Below are 16,459 nucleotides of genomic sequence, written 5' to 3' on the forward strand. Positions count from 1 at the left end.
TCTTTTAGCAGCGAGATTATTGGCTGCGAGTTGTTGGTGGTAGCTAATGAAATTTTTGGAGCGATTAACTAATATACGATTCGCAGTGTCCATCGTTTAGCTATTCTGCTTCTAAGAATTAAGATGAATAAGTGAGGATTCGTGTAGATTTGTACACTCTTCATTCGTCATCTTCGTATACATTAGGGATAAAGATTACAAGAAATTAGGAACGATTCATTCGTGCATCGAGACCGCAAAAAAATCGATGAGTCGTGTTGGTTTAGTGTATACCGCGAAGAGCGTCTGCTTCGTTACAGTTGTCCTCCCGGTTTCCCAGTGTCCTGAAAGAAATTCCAATTACGTTCCCCTGGCAATTTAAACGCGTGCGGCGCGCAACCCCGAGAAAATCATCTAATTCCCGTATCCATTCGCCCCGGATGCCCTCAGATGTTCCGCGGAAAAGTTCATCGTTCACGAGCGAGGAGCTACGAGCCGTCACCCCCTACCGAAAGGCGTCACAGCGGATATCACTAGGTTCCCCTGAGCCGCCCTTCGTTCTTCGCCGGGTCCAACGCGCCGCACCGCCGGTCGCAATCAACAACGCGTCGCAGCCCTTATAGTCGCCGGTAACCGTTGCGGCGCGGCGCGGCGCGGCGCGGCGCGGTGCGGCGCGGGCACGTCGGTGCCGCAGAATGCATCGTACTTGGCTGAGTGGCCGTGACGGAGAAGAATGAAGTAATCACTTGTTAACTTGTATTTTAATTACTTGATTTTCCGGGCCGCGGTTGCGCCAGCGTCGACAACAGCGACGAGGAGGACGATGTGTAGCCGGGCGGGTCGGACGCGACGCCGCGGATGGAACGGGTGGCAACCGCGTGACGACGAGCGTCGTCGCGTTTGCCGCCTGAAAATCCGAGTGCAGATGGCGTTAAAGTGTTAATTACCAATTAAGAAGGGTGCACAGGGTGCAGCATCAAGACCCTGCGCGACACCTTTTTGAACGCGCCCTCTGAATGGACGTTTACGCCCTGACGGGCAAACGCGTGTACTCACCCATCCATCCGCGCTCATGAGCCACGCAACCACACGCGTCTACGTGCAACCGACACACCGATGGACAAGGACGGCCGCGTACGCGCGTGCACACTGGCGCGCACGCTGCGCTCGCAACCACGATTTGCCCGCAGAGAGAAGACGCGCGTCTGTGCAAGGTCTACTCGGTTGCACGCGCGCGAGACGCGAAGGGACGCAACGAGACGCGGCGAGACGCGCAGCGACGCCGAGCGTCGCCGAGCGAGACCGCACACCAACACAACCCAGCCGCGGCCTGATCCGCGCGAGCGAGCGAGCGAGCGAGACGCCGAGAGTACAAGCGCAAACACGTAAACATGCTCGCGCGGATGCTTAATGTTCTCTCGTTACATGCACTTTCACGCCTCGTGCCCGTTACCCGTGAGGATAAAGTAGAGCGCGACACGACGTTCCTCTCGAATTCTTTGCTAGCTTCTTCTTCCGCACCCTCGCCGCAACCGCGACCGCCGCCGCCGCCACCACCTCCTCCGCCTCCGCCTCCGCCTCTGCCTCCGCCACCGCCTCCGTCTCTACCGCCTCCACGGTTTTTCCAGCTGGCTGTGACACCATCGGTCGCGCGCACAAAGCGGCTACGCGTGAATTTATCTCCGCTGATGGCGGCTGAATGCGCCGGTAAACGTCGCCCGCGCGCGATGCCTTTCTGTTAATCGCGCTGAACGCGCTCCCATTCTCCGGACGGACTTGTTCCTGCCCAACGATAATTACAACGTAACGGAAGCCAACCGTGCCAATAAAGAAACCCGCGACGACCCGTTGTCCCGCGCTCCTTTCATTACTAATTAAACGACTCCTTGAGGGGGTCGCTTGGTCTTGACACGTGGTTTTAGGCGGTCTCGACCGTTACTTCGCGGAACCAGTTATGCACCGCGGAAAACATATTTATCGATGCAATAACGCAAATTTTTCTCGTTCGCCTTCTAAAAATATTCATCGATATCATATTTCTCTCGTAATTGAGTCTACGCGATAGCCACTGAAAAATTATTCTCCAGACTTTATGCATCTGTGAGAACAATATGTGTGTAAAACGCGGCAAAACGAAAACAAGTTGAGAACTTATAAAATACTGTTATATTATCTCCAAAACCAATTTACTAAATTTATTAACAAAATATATCTTCACAATCGAGGTATAGAATTTTTAATTTACATAAAGGTCTGCTTATCGAAATTTATATTTCATTATCGAAATTGTATCTTTTCGTTGATGCTGAGAATACATTCACATAGAACGATCTTACCGTTCGGTCGAATCTATGAAACGATTCAGCAATTTACGAACGTCAATGGCTTTCCGCCGGGAGACGTTTAAAGGAAAAATAAAAGGTTGTTCCCGGTCGTTCGGTTCCAGCTGTTTCGTGCGGTGGGGAACAAAGCTTTCAAGGTGATCGACACCGGAGCCGACACTTTGCGAATCTTAGCAGATTGTCGGCTGTTCCTTGAGCGTCCGCGCTCCCCTTCTCGGTGGAGTCGTCCGTGGGAAAGTTCCGCCAAGAAAGCCGGGCGAGGGATTGAGATTTTAAGGGTCAGCCCCGGTCTTGGGGAACCGAGGTGTTCTATATTGTCGAAGGTCGACCGACTTGGTATAACCGTTAAAAGGGAGCCGGTTCGTTGGCTTAAGAAGCACGATTGAGGATCTTTGAATGGGGGGGGCTCCGTGGAAGGGGCGAGTTTTAAGGCGGGAAGACGCAAGCCGTCGTTACACGCCCAGTGTCATTTCGCGGCTTAGAAATCAACGCAATTGCCTGTTGTGTTCTGCCCGTGTTCCTTCTGTCGACGTTTCGCCACGCCTTGTTTGCCAAGTAGAAAACGCGAGTCAACATGCAAACGGACCGACTCCGTAACGAGGAGCAGTCACCGCGCACGAACGGTCGAGGAACCAAAGGGATCGGACCCGCGATCGGTGAAGACGCTGAAATTCCGCACTTATGCGCGAATCGAACCGGAAGAGCGGCAGAGTAGCGCAAAATTAAAAAAAAAAAAAGAAGAAAACGCACACACAGAACCGGGTGGCGTGTCGTCCCCCTTTTAATTGGTACTCTCGCCTATACCGCGTGTAATCCATTACAAAAGCGACGCGTCGAAACAGCAACTCGTGACGATAAAGATCACGTATGAAGGAGGCGTCACGTCGACAACCATCACCGCCATTAAACGCTTCAATACACGGCACCTCTAAAGCTCTCGCATTGTTGCCTCACCTGCGTCGCGGTACGCATCGCTGTTACAAAAGAGGAATTCACGAATTCGCGGGAGCCGCGGCTCTGTTCGCGGGTCCTTTTGTGCCCGGAGCCGAGTGAGAGAGGAAGAATGAAAATTTAAGAAACCCTCGGCGCCGAAGGAAGAATCGCGACGCGGCGCGAGCCGCGGCGGCAGGGTGAGAAAATGCCAAAGCGGAGGAAAATTATTAAAGAAAACGTTTAAAACGGGGGTCGCCGAGTGCCCGGCTCGAGTGGAGCTTCGTGGTAGCAAAAGCAACACCATTAAGATCGGAACAAATCGTGGGAAAGAAGGACGCGACTATCACCTTGGTCATTCACCGCGCCTTCTCCTCGGGCAGGGATCTCTCCTCTGGGCGGTTGATGAGGATCGCGAAAAAACGCGAGGTAACGATTTCCGTTCACGGCGAGAGCTAATTATTCCCTCCTCGAAGACACCCCGCATCTTCATTTCCTTTCTAACCACCACCTCCCTCACTGTCTCTCTTTTTTCGGTGGCAAAAGCAGGTCGTAATTAGATGCTAATAATCAGCACCCTCCAGGAGGATCACACTCTTTTCCTCTGTTTCTGCTGGCCTCTCTCTGTCGCGGCCTCGCTCTCTCTCTCTCTCTCTCTCTCTCTCTCTCTCCCGTCTCTGTCGACGTCGCCCCGTTGCAACGGGGCGCAAGAAATCCCAAGCCCCTGAAGAGCTTATTATTATCCTAATTATACAATACTATAATGAATGACTTCGTGGCTCACCCTCTAGCCCTTACTCTCACTATCTTCCTCCCGGTCGCGCGCGCGCGCGCTCGCTCGCGTTCTCACTCTTTCTCTTTCTCTTTCTCTCTCTTTCTCTGTTTCTCCACACCTCCTCCTCCTCCGCCTCCTTCCTCGTTCTACTCCCTCTCACTCCTTCTCCTTTCTTCTCGTTCACCGTTGCTCTTCTCCGCTGCACTTGGTGGTCGAAGAGTGGCAATTCTAGCACTCGGGCTTTTTGTCAAACCGACTACGGAACTAGTGCCATCTCCCTCGCGCCCTTACACCCTATTATGCGACCAGCCTCGTCTCTCGTCCCGTTTTCTCTCTGTCTCCTGGTGTCTGTTTTAATTAGGCACTTCGCAGATATATATACGTATCTACCATGCAGTATTACGTAGGTACATAACCCAGCCAAGCGCAGCCCAGCCCAGCCCAGACCTAGCCCAGTCTCTGCCTACCATATTCCGCCTATACTCGGCGATCCGACGAGCTTGAATGCGGTTGATGGGTGGTTGAGTAAGGATTATAGACGCAGGTGACACATACACGTTACCTCCGAGAGGCTGAAGTCGGGGGTGGCTCGGTCCTGATGGGTGGGTGCCGGTGACGGTTCAAGGAGACGTTGAAATAGAGAGACGAACAGAGAAAGAGAGTCCGAGAGGAAGCGGAGAAAGAAGGAGAGAACGCGGGAGAAGAGACGCGCGCGCGAAAGGGAGAGCAACCAGAAAGGGAGAAAGTGAACGCGCAACGCGCTCCGCGACCAAGAGGGAGAGAGAAAGGGCGCGGGACACGATTCCGCAGAGACACACTCCTCTCTTTCAATTCTCCTCTCGTGTGCATAACCTTCTCTGACTGACTGCTGATAAGAGCACGTGAAATTGTCTTAATTGGCGAGAGAGCCAATCTGGAGTGATCGAATGAGAAGAGCCTCTCGCGTTTCTGCCACCTGACTCCTCCTCTCGCCCTTTCTTCTGGTCGCCACGTATAGATCGGGACGCGACGCACGAAAGATCACATTGTTTTCTTCCGCTGGTTCGAGTGGCTTCGATCCACGAGTGCCATTCGGCCACCAAATCTCGAGCCCGCCACCCTCTATCTTCGCGATCTTACTCGTTATCGAATCCATCGATGCTACCTACCGCTGCCGATGCCGAACTTATCATCGGGAGCCTGGCAATTTCGCTCTCCAATCGACTCCAAATATTAACCCTTTGCGGTCTACAGTTTTCCCACTCCCTCATTTTACAACATGCTGCAACGTCGGCCGAGTCGACCGATAAGTTCATCCGCATGAAAGTTTCTCTTCGGTGAAACGTTATTTGAAAAAACCATTCCTCATATTAGTTGCGACTGCTTACTTACACGAATTTAAAGCGTTCGGAGATAAGCGAGGGAGAGTTTCTGCTCGGACTTCCCTCGAAAGGAAAGCGTCGATGAAATAAAAAATATAATTCGTATCTACACGATCAGGAGATTTTTTTAGCGCACATTCGGTTCAAATGACTGCGCGTTCTACCCATTATCGGCGAACGTAATGCGAATTTCGGTCGGCGATAATTCACGGCGACTCGAGGTAACGAGATCGTCCTCGCGTGCAACATGTGCATGAATGGACGCTGGGGCGAACGGGAACGTCTGTTTTGAAGGGTGGCAGAAGGGGGGTAGTAGGTGGATGAAGCTTCTTAATAGAATGTTCCGTCGTCGACGGTACATCTCGGTTCACTCGGCAGACAACGATGAATATGGAAACGTTCGTCGATTCTGCGACGAGTTCTGCTGCGAGTCCGCCAGGCGGAAGCAATCTTAAAAATTGCTCCCAACGGCACCGAGCGAAGGCCAAGACTCGAAGGTTGAACTGGTTGCCTCACATTGTCGAGCATTCAGGGATCTCGAGTTATACAAGCCGCAGTGGCACTACCGGTTTCCCGCTGAACCGTACTTCTTTCCATCCCCTCGGGATCCAAAGTGCAAGATCAACCTGACTGCCATTCTCACTGCCATTCTGGCTTGCTACTCTAGGATACTTCCACCAGTACGGGCCGGGCATCGGTGTGCGTTTAAGGGTAAGCAGGATAGGGACCCCGGAACGAAAGATTAAGAGAAGAATGGAAAAATATCCGGGCATGTAGCAGACTCCGTTTACCATTTCTCTCTCTCTCTCTCTTACACACACACACACAGACGCACACAACACTCTCTTTCCTTCTATCGCGAAACCTCTCTTACCCCCCGCCCCCCGCTCTCTTTCTCTTTTACTCTCGGTTTCGCGTTAAGTCGTTCGCGTGTTTACTTCGCTCGACTTGCTCGCTCGCGGTACCGAAGAATACAAGGACCGTCCTCTGCTTCGTCGTCGTCTTTCCGTGTCTTTTACCCCTACCACCAACCCTTCCGCTCGAGCGAGATCCCGGGCTCGAAGGAAACTAGACTAGAGTAGCGTGCATATTTGCCCCCGTCTAGATCTTGCCGTTAATATTCCATGAAAATATTTTATGCCGCTGTGCGTGCTGCCTTCGCACATTTCAATGCGATGCTGGAAGCCGGCTCTCGCATGTCCGCGCAGACGTCTACGGCTCCCTATGCAGCGTCACCTTCGCTGCACCTGGTCGGTCGCATCTTCTTCCTTCTTTGTTCTACCTTTTGGGATTTCTTGAGTGGTACCCACTTCAGCGTAGTCTTACAACCGGTCCGAGTCAACCTGTCAACTAATACCGCGTGGAAGATTCTGTAACCTTGTCCGCATTTTTTAATAATGCGAAAGCGTTACAATTATTTATTTATTCTACGAAATATTTTTAACTAGGGCTGATTTCGTTCGTATCTCGGTCAAATGTTAGTCAGTTATTCCTCAGACGTTTCCGAAATCTATCTTTGGTAATTTCAGCCAGCTGAAAATAATACATCGATATTCGTAATTTGTTTCGAGTTGTATCGCTTTCATCACGCGAACATTATTTTGAAAACATAATGCGCACGTAATCCCTGTATCAAATAATTAATACCGACAGCTAGAATTATTGAACGTATTAATTCATTTGCAAGCACATTATAATAAACGTTACATCGCCGACAAATACCCTTGTAGTTCGTTGGTATAAAGAGCCAGAACACGAGCAGAATTCGACGCGCGCGCCGCCAAATTAATTAGTACTTACGCGAAACATTTGCGCGGGGGTGGCGACACCATTTTCTCGGTCGACCGTCGAAACATAAAAGCGACGTTAGGCGATCTGTCTCGGTGAATTTCAGCGGCGTCTCGGCTGAATCGTCGCGGTCCGGGATTATAACGTTTCAATTAAAAGGAAAATAATTAATTTCTTAATCAGTGGCAGTTGCATTGAGGTACCGCTCACAAAGACGCCGTACAAAGAACAGCGACGCTCAAAGTGCACGCTCCTCTCGCGGTTGCGGCGCGGCGCCGAGAGGAGCGGTGCACGCTCCTTTCCTCAGTTTTCGGTGAGATCCACCGAAGCGGAGGCCACCCCTTCGAGCTGCCCCCTTTCGGCGGTCTGTATGAAGTCGCAGGTCACTATTACTATATAAATTACCCGCCAATTAGTGATTTGCGCTTGTTTTAACTGCGTTAATTAATGAACGCGAACGGCAAACTTGACGGGAGCCCGATTTTTTCCTTTGCCAGGCAAGGCAAGGAAACGAGAGGAGAGAGAGAGAGAGAGGGAGAGAAAGAGAGGAAAGCGTAACGCACGCGATTCCCGCGATGTTTGGGCGAGTGCGCGCACACGCGCTCCCAACTCTTTTCTCTCTCTCTCTCTCTGTTTTGCACATACTGGCAACGTTGCCACCACCCTGCAAAAGTCGACAGAGTTCGCCTACCCCCTGCGACGAGGGCGTTGAGATCTTCTTGGACGATACACTGTAACACGTTCTTAATAGTCTCTTTGAACCGCGTCGCTTGCCATCCGACGAGGAGATGTACACACCTCTTTGCGACTCTCGCCCCTTCTTCCTTCTTCATCTTCTCCCGCCTGCGTCAGACCACTTTCAATATCGACCCTTAATTAATTATCGGTAGTGCATTAGCATTCTCCGATCCGCGAGAATTAACGTCGGAGGGCACCGTACACTGCCGGCCCCGTTAACTCCGAAGGAAAAAATTATTTTTGCCCTTTCGCGGTCGCAACCCCTAAGCCGCTCCGGCAGCTTCTTTCTTTTTTGTGTGTTTTTGCGCCGCGCGCTCCTCTCTCGCGTTTCGGATGCCGGGGGAACGAACGGCTTTCTCGATGTCGCCGGATTCTCTATCGCCCCGCGTGTACTAATTAACGTCTGCTCGCGGGATCTCGCGGCGAAGCAAGCACCAAATCGGTTTGTTTCTTCTTATTTCGAGAACGTTGACTGTCGCCGTCCGAGACGCCTAAGCTCGCCCGCGGCCTTTTTTTTATCTCTCCTTCGACAGACGACGACACGGCGCCCGCTCATTAATTCGCTTTTCCCTTTTTTTCCAGAGAGTTTTATTACATCCAGATGGAGAAATACGCGAGGCAAGCGGTTTCGGAAGGATTGAAGAACGTCGATGAACTACGGATCTGTGGTGATTCGGAAATCTATCGGGTTCTCAACCTCCATTACAACCGAAACAATCACCTCGAGGTAAGAGTCCAAAATGTATGTACTATTGTTCTAGCAAGGATCTGTATATTTTTTTGTGTTGCATGTATTGGATAGATGCGAACGGCAAATATTATTTCGTGCAGGGTGGCATCTCGGTAGAATCAGTAGAATATCGTTGAAATGCAATAATAAAAAGCTGTCGAAACTTTGAAAAGCAAAAGTAATATTACCGAGAAGCTATTGGGCACCGAAATACCTTTAGCTCTTTTATGTTCGCTAAACGATACAAACGAATACTTTTTGTTGATAATTAAAAAGTAACGGAGACTATAACTTTGAAAGACGATTATTTCTTTGTACATTTCATTCTAAAATTTTGGAAGCAATCGTAATTGAATTCAATGATAACATAGCGTGATATCGCGTACTATTTTTCGTTCGATTTGCTATAAAAAGAAAAACAAATTTTAAAAGTACCTATATAAATCCTTCAATGGGCACAGTTCATTCTTTTGAAAACCTTTTTCCGCCGAATTTTCTGTTTGCTCGCTTTCTTTCTTAAGTTTCGCACATACCGGCGACCGAGCGAAATTGTCTCGGTGATGGGCGCGCGGACAATGGCGGCGGAATTGGAAAATTCGAGCCGAAATCGCGTAATTACTCGCTGACTAAACCGATCCCCGCCGCGTCTCGTTCTTCTGGCAGTCGAAACCGCGACGAATTTCGAATGCGTCCGGTTTTCACGCCGGCAGCCGATTACGTTTCCTCGCAAATCACTCGTACATCTCTGTTTTCCATTGTGGGGCGCAATTTACTTTCGCCACGGGTAATGACGCTGATTGTATTTCCAGCGACAGCGTTGCCGCGCGCGGTTGTGCGCGCGCCCGTAAAGCAGCTATTTAATATTATTTAACGAGTCTCCGGTGAAACCTGGAGGCCCCATTCTTTTCCGACGCGGCTACAATCGCGACCCGCTTGACGTGTAATTAATTACTCGTGTTCGTTAATAACCCAAACGTACTAATTATAAGTGGAAACTCTTAGCGCGCGCGCGCCCGCGCGCTCTCGCGTCTCTCGTTAAGCGATACGTAACATCGCTATTAATTCCGCGGATTCACGGCTCCTTCGTTGAACTGTAATGAACGCGGAGAAGTAATCTTTCTCGTTTGTGCGACGCGTTCACGCAACCGCGTCGCCCGGACTCTATACCGATTAAATTATACGCTTGTTACAGAAACGTCTAAATTAATTTAAACGCCGGTTTACGTACGCTCCCGCCCTCAACGTGCGACGCACAAAGCAATTACAGAATATTCTTAGCAGTTTCCATATTTCGGTTGCCATACGGTTTCACCTGGTTCGACGTCGAAGTTCGTTCGGTTCGAGTCGCGCGTTTTATTCGCGCGGCGCGCCAAGAATCGGTCTATTCACCGGCAAATATATTTATCGCTTCATTTTATTATTGCTTTCGCAGCATTGCTTTGATTCGTTCACGTAGATGTTCCGTGTATAAGCGTTTGTAAGTTAAGCGAAAAATTAAATGAATGCTTTGAAATCATATTCAGGAACGTTGAATCCATTGTCGAAATTGTTTAGTGATCTTATGAAAATTTAATCGAGTCGAAGTAACTTCAAAGAGAATATCTATAGTTAATTTAAGAAAGAATTTTATAATTAAAAAAATCTGTTTGCTGGATTGGTAAAGGAGCAAAGATTATAAACTGGACTGAGGAGCTTTATGCATTCGTAACGCATTGAAATGGAAAGTAAACTATAGCAATCTCAGAAATAAAACGGATTCGCGACGATTCGAATGAAATGGAAACACGAAATTCCGTAAATCTCCGCAGTCCAAATATCACGCGCAGTCTAATACTTTTAAGAAATATCAAGGGACGTACATTTAAGAGAAACGACCGCGGGAAAAATTGCGTGCCAGCCTAACGATTGTGGTAACGATTCCAGGTGCCGAGCAACTTCATGTATGTCGTCGAGCAGACGTTAAAAGAATTCTTCAAGGCGATCCAGAGCGGCAAGGACTCCGAGCAGAGCTGGAAAAAGTCGATCTACAAGGTGATCTCAAGGCTGGATGATCCGGTGCCGGAGTACTTCAAGACCCCGAACTTTCTGGAGCAACTTGAATGAATCAGTAGGTCGTGTGGCTCTTGCTCTTCGTGGTGCACGGGCTCGGCAGCGCTCGTCGGCTCCCGGTAGAAACCAAGAATCAGTAAGAGAGTGAAGAAGACGAAGAAGAGAGAAGAAAAACGGAACGGCCAGCGAGGAAGGATCGCATCCGCCAGGAGGTACACGTCCTTCGCGTAAAGCGCGTTCAGGTATCCTTAAACTAACATATCGCAGAACGAACGTGAGAGAGAGAGAGAGAGATTGAGAGAACGTGGGAGAGAGCTTACGTTAGGGAGAAGTATTGCGTCGAGGAAGAAGGAGAAACACGAAAGACACACGCAGCGTTTTCGGATGTGTGATCGAACGACGAACAGAGTGAAAACAAGGTTACGCGTATCGAAGGGATAGAGAGAAAATGAGTACGCGTCTAACGGAGGCATCGATCATCGAAACCAGAGTGACGATGAGGAGTGCCGACAAAGGATCAGGCTGTGACCTAATCGTGAGACCGACGTCTGCGCGCGCGAGACAGGCTTGCGGGGACAACCATTCGGGTATCCGTGTTTTTCGGATTCGATCCCCGGCCGAGCTTGTCTTCGACGAGGCCTCGGCACCGTCGGAACTACCTAATCAGTGGTGCCTGTACTCGTCGCGCGGCGTGCGACGCCAGAACACACCCACACTCACACACCGAATATCAAATCGCAACGGACTTCGGAGAGAATCACGAAGGACGAAACAGGACGAGAGCGTGGTAAATGAATGGCAAGGATTTACATTGTACACTAAAACACTACTGCTTCGAGCGTCGAGTATTGTTTCGATTTGTTGCGTACAGTCCACGATCAACCGCCTAATTTTAAGACGGAATAGCAGCGGAACAAATCGCTGTCCTCGGCGACGACCGACCGAGCGGGTGTTTGGCTCTCGTTTTCGAAATGGTGGTCGATAGACACACACACACACACACACACACAGATACGTACAGCAGAGACACTGAAACGCACGAGGCGCACGGTAACGCTATTTTGTCCATGTTTATCGTCTTCTGAATGAAGAAAACCAATCGTACCGTTAATTGTCTAATCGTGGAGCGAGATCCGCTGGACGGATCCTCCGCAGCTTCCCTGTTGAGAGGCGGAAGAGGAGCCCTTCTCGTGGATCTTCGGGAATGACCCGGAACGGATGCGTTGTCCTCCGTTCCGTGCCGTTTCGTGCGCATCGAAACAACGACCGTCGGTTTCGCAAGCGGGCAATCTCGTCAGGCTGCGCGCCTCGTGTCGCCTACAGTCAGGTTCTTCTGGAACGACCGTTCGATCGCTGCCGCTCGTCGATCTGATCGAACAGCGAGCCGAGCCGCGGCGATCGAACGGATCTAGGCGGACCCGGTGCTCCGTCGTCGTTTGAGCACGCGCATACACACACACACACACGCGCGCGCGCGCGCACATCCGTCGGTCGTCGTCGTCGTCGTCGTCCAGACAGTAATTTCATTTCTAGTACGATCACCGCTGCGAAACGTCGCTCGCCCGAAAGCGAGCCTCGATTCGTTGACACGAAGAAGAAACAGCGTCGAACGTAAAAGAATAGAGAAACGGGCGGTTCGTGAATCGAATCGACGGACACAGCTTAGACGGACACTTCTTAGATACGATTCATTTATGTCCCCGGAAACGGAACGAGGCAAACATCGGTTCGATGAAAAAGAATACGCATATATTGATATATATATATTACGATATGTATGTCAGACACCGCCGGGCAAATCATATGCCGTCTGATAGGATCTCGATCCTTTCTTCTTAAGTTGTACATAATTATGTTAGCGATCGAATTCTCATGTAAAGTGTCGAGGCGAGGGAGGCGGATCGTTTCGAGATATATCGCCTCGATTTTGAACGGAAATAGATGTTGTATATCCTACGGTATGAACATTCCTAACGATACCGCGGCGCAACAGCCAGCGGATTCCAGCTAGCGGACGGAGCGTGACGCCGGAAACATCGAAAACGTTGATCGCCCGCGATCCAGACATTGTCGTTTGCGTGGATCGCGATCACGCAGAACAGCCGGGAGGAGTATATAGTACAGTTTAGGTTTTTTTCTCGCGGTCGAGGGTACGATTCCTTGTCGTTGATAATATTATATTTTCTTGGTCCGTAGTTACCTCGGCGACGACCGGAGAAACGAAACGCGAGTTTTAAAAGTGATAGGGGAGAGGCGAGGATTCTTCGACGAAAATAAATAAAAATAAACGGCTGGTGATTAATTAACGATTAATTCATTTCCGCGGCGTGAGCGTTTTTAGGACGACGAGGCGATGCAAAACAAAACGTGGAGTTGTTTTTATTGAGAATGGTTGATTGGTAGGGGGAAAAAAAGTGAAAAAAAAACGAGATTAGGCTAGTCGCGGCGACAGGAGTACTAGTAGCATGGACGACAAAAGGGATTATGGGCAAAACGATATTTAGGGGGAATAAAAGGGAAAGGAAACGACCGGGATCCAGCATCAGCGGCTTCCGTGAGCGTTAGATTTTTTTAAGGAGAAAAAATGATGATGGTTGGAGGACGATGATGAGAGAAATTACGGAAATTATGATAATAAGTGTAACGAAAAAATTGACTAGGTGATGAAGAGGAGATTAATGGAGAGAAAAAAAAACGTAAGAATACCGCGAGCCGGTGCGTAACTATATACAAAGTAGATTATTTTAAAAACTTATATATACACATATATATAGAAATATATATATGAAGAAATTTTTGGGGACTGTATGTGTACATGTAATTGCATGTCCAGATTACATGTATACATACGTGGAAGACTTATGAAACAAAAAAAATAAGGCGGATGTTGGCGCGATTAAAATTGCGTAAATAATGTGTGACAAAGGGTTTAGACACCTCCCTCATTCCTCTTGTACCCGATCTATTTTTCACACACCCATGCACACGGACATACACACAAGGAACATATTCGTACACGGACAACACATATGTACACGTACACACTTTGAACGATGTAGAAATGAAAAAAAAAAGATAAATCACCCGCGAATCCGTACATTGTACAAGGGAAGAAAGCGCAATGTTTAACGCCTGTGCGTTTACTATACTCCAACAAGAAGTTTCGTTCCCGCTAGACGGTTTGTAGATAATTTATCGTAAAAAAGGTATAATGATTATGATTATAAAATATATCTTTGGATGGTAGTCAGTCCCTCTTAAACTTAACCTACATTTTTTCCTATGATTTCGTTCTGTTTTCTTTCCCCTAATTATCACTATCACTATTATTCTCGCTATTACGTGCACTATTGTTATGGATAATTATTACCCTTTTTATTATTATCGAATAATACCGATACCATTATTAAAATTATAATTACGATTATTAGTACTATTATTATTATTATTATTATTGTCATTACTATTATTATTATTATTATTACGTTCCGAGTAAACAGTGGAAACGTGACGATTCGCAATTATGAATGATACGCGTCCGATGGCAATTGATAATTGTCACTGATTTAGTTTACGTCCAAACATTGGCTCATCCCTTTTATGTCGTGGGAACGCACGGTGCCGAGCCAAACGATCGATGTTCCCTGTCCTTGAAGTCCTGTCCCCAATTTTCTGTTTCTCTCGGTCCTTAGATTTCACGATCAACCCTCGATAAAAACAAAACCATCCCCTTGCCTCAACGTTTTCGACGTCGTTACGTCCACGCTCTGGCATTTAGTTATTATTATTACTATTATTATTGTATTTACTTATTTTACTATGCCAACGTCGATGATTATTATTACTATTATTATTATTATTATTATCATTATTATTATTATTATTATTATTATTAAGCATGTATTATGCAGTGTACACAGCAGAGAAAAGCAAAAAAGGAATACCACATAAAACACACACGTTTTTTGTAAGCGGTGAGTCTTAACCTAGTCACGAGTCACTATTTTTTAATTTTAACGATCAATTTATCGATTATTATTTTATTTATTATTTACGACAATAAAAGCGAGACCATTAGACTATGAGTTGTCTTTATTTTCGTTCGTTCTGTTCATTACTCCTTGTGTTAATAAATGCTCGTAACACACCCCCGACATAACAACCCACGAAACACCATATTATGTATACCTAGATTTGTTTAGCGATGGAAAAGAAAAATTGATATTCGTTCGGAAAGTTCTGTTGAAACTTGCCACGATCGGCTAACCTGGCCTACCTTCTTATTCGATAAACGAACGAAGAAAACGACAAAGACACTACCTGGGCTGGAAACCGAACTATCGTCGAGTCGAATCGCAATCGCGGGACACGAATATCACGGTCTCTTTTAGTACGATACCGTGGGGGGTGGGAGGGGGGAGGGATGGGGCGGGAATAGAGAAGTTTTGGAAAGTATGTAGGAAAATTTTCGGAAAATTTCAACTCTCTTAGATAAATAGACAGTGGCCTAAAATTAGTGATCTCCTTCGGCGCTGGCCTAAGATTTTGGTCTAAACGTTTTACGGGGAGAGAAATAGAAAATGATAGAGAACGAAAAAAAAAATTGTTGCGAACGTGTACGACGCGAGTACATTAGCTGGGGAAAATAGAAAAACCGTAGGAAAATTGTTTCGGGGGAAAAAAAAACGGTGTCGACGAACGTTGGTAGTCATAGTACCTGGGGTCGCGGTCGCGTGGCTCGACGATTCGATACCGCGATTTCTAGCCTGATCACGTCGTGTCGTATCCGCGAATTCTTCCTTTCGTTCGACCATTTTAATTGCCACCGTAAACTCTCGCACCCACTGAAAAAAGAAAATAAATAAAATAAAAACACACTACACGCCGGGGGGAAAAAAAAAATGTTTATTGAACGAATCTCGAAGGAAATTTAATCTACCAATGCACGATGCGATTAGCATACTCGCCGCGTTCGACAAATTGCGCTCGTTTGTGCCGCAAATATTTGCCGGTACGACTCCAATCTGGCCGAGGGGGGGGAAAAAAAAAAGAAGATAAAAGAGCTCGACCGCTTTCTATTTGTTTATCGGGCACTATGAGCAACCGATCGACGGGAAGCGATCGTCAGGTTACAAATTACAGAAAACGAAATAAAATTAAAATGAAACGATTCCTCATCGTTCCCGATGAATTACTCGATGAGATTAGCGTTAAAAATCGTAAATATAGCAACGTTATTTTCGGCGAATTAGTTTAACGTTCGGATCAACGATTACCTTAATCATTCAGACCATGACAAACGCTGCAACAGAACGCATTCGTGGATTAAACAGAGCTCGTATCGCGGAACTTTCGAATCACTTTACGCGTCAACATCTTTTACAAAGGAAGCCCAAGCATATCCTCTTCACACCGCTGAGAGAAATACATCTCACCGCCGAACAATGAAATATGATTCGCAAAACTTTATGTTACTCAACGACAGAACCATACGGAACTTAGTGAGAGACTCCATCCCACTGCGACAAAACACCGGATAGAACCGAGAAATTGACCATCAGTAACGCCCAACCGACAAACAGCTGGAATTAGAATCAAGGATATCATCAACGCAACAACGACAAATTCGTTCAAAACGATTCAAAACCGAACCGAGCACGCTTTATTAGCAACAGAAGCACGCCAGCTAGCCAGGAACAAATTTCTGTTTCCCAGTTCGACCGACGAACGTCCGAGATCGAAATCCATTTCCGAATAATCCCGAGTC

The 16,459-nt window shown here is 47.8% G+C and overlaps 1 protein-coding gene across 1 annotated transcript in view; it reads left to right on the top strand.

Moving 5' to 3' along the window:
• The window catches only part of LOC144478572 (homeobox protein prospero), a 45,758-nt gene extending 30,676 nt beyond the window's left edge, over nucleotides 1-15,082 (top strand). The window contains exons 4-5 of the mRNA XM_078196599.1: nucleotides 8,496-8,640; nucleotides 10,567-15,082. Coding sequence (XP_078052725.1) covers nucleotides 8,496-8,640; nucleotides 10,567-10,746 — 325 coding nt within the window. The 3' untranslated portion in view covers nucleotides 10,747-15,082. The remainder of the gene's footprint in view (nucleotides 1-8,495; nucleotides 8,641-10,566) is intronic.
• The last annotated feature ends 1,377 nt before the right edge of the window (nucleotides 15,083-16,459 follow it).

This window comes from Augochlora pura, chromosome 1 (genome assembly GCF_028453695.1).
Source record: "Augochlora pura isolate Apur16 chromosome 1, APUR_v2.2.1, whole genome shotgun sequence".
NCBI lineage: Eukaryota > Metazoa > Arthropoda > Insecta > Hymenoptera > Halictidae > Augochlora > Augochlora pura.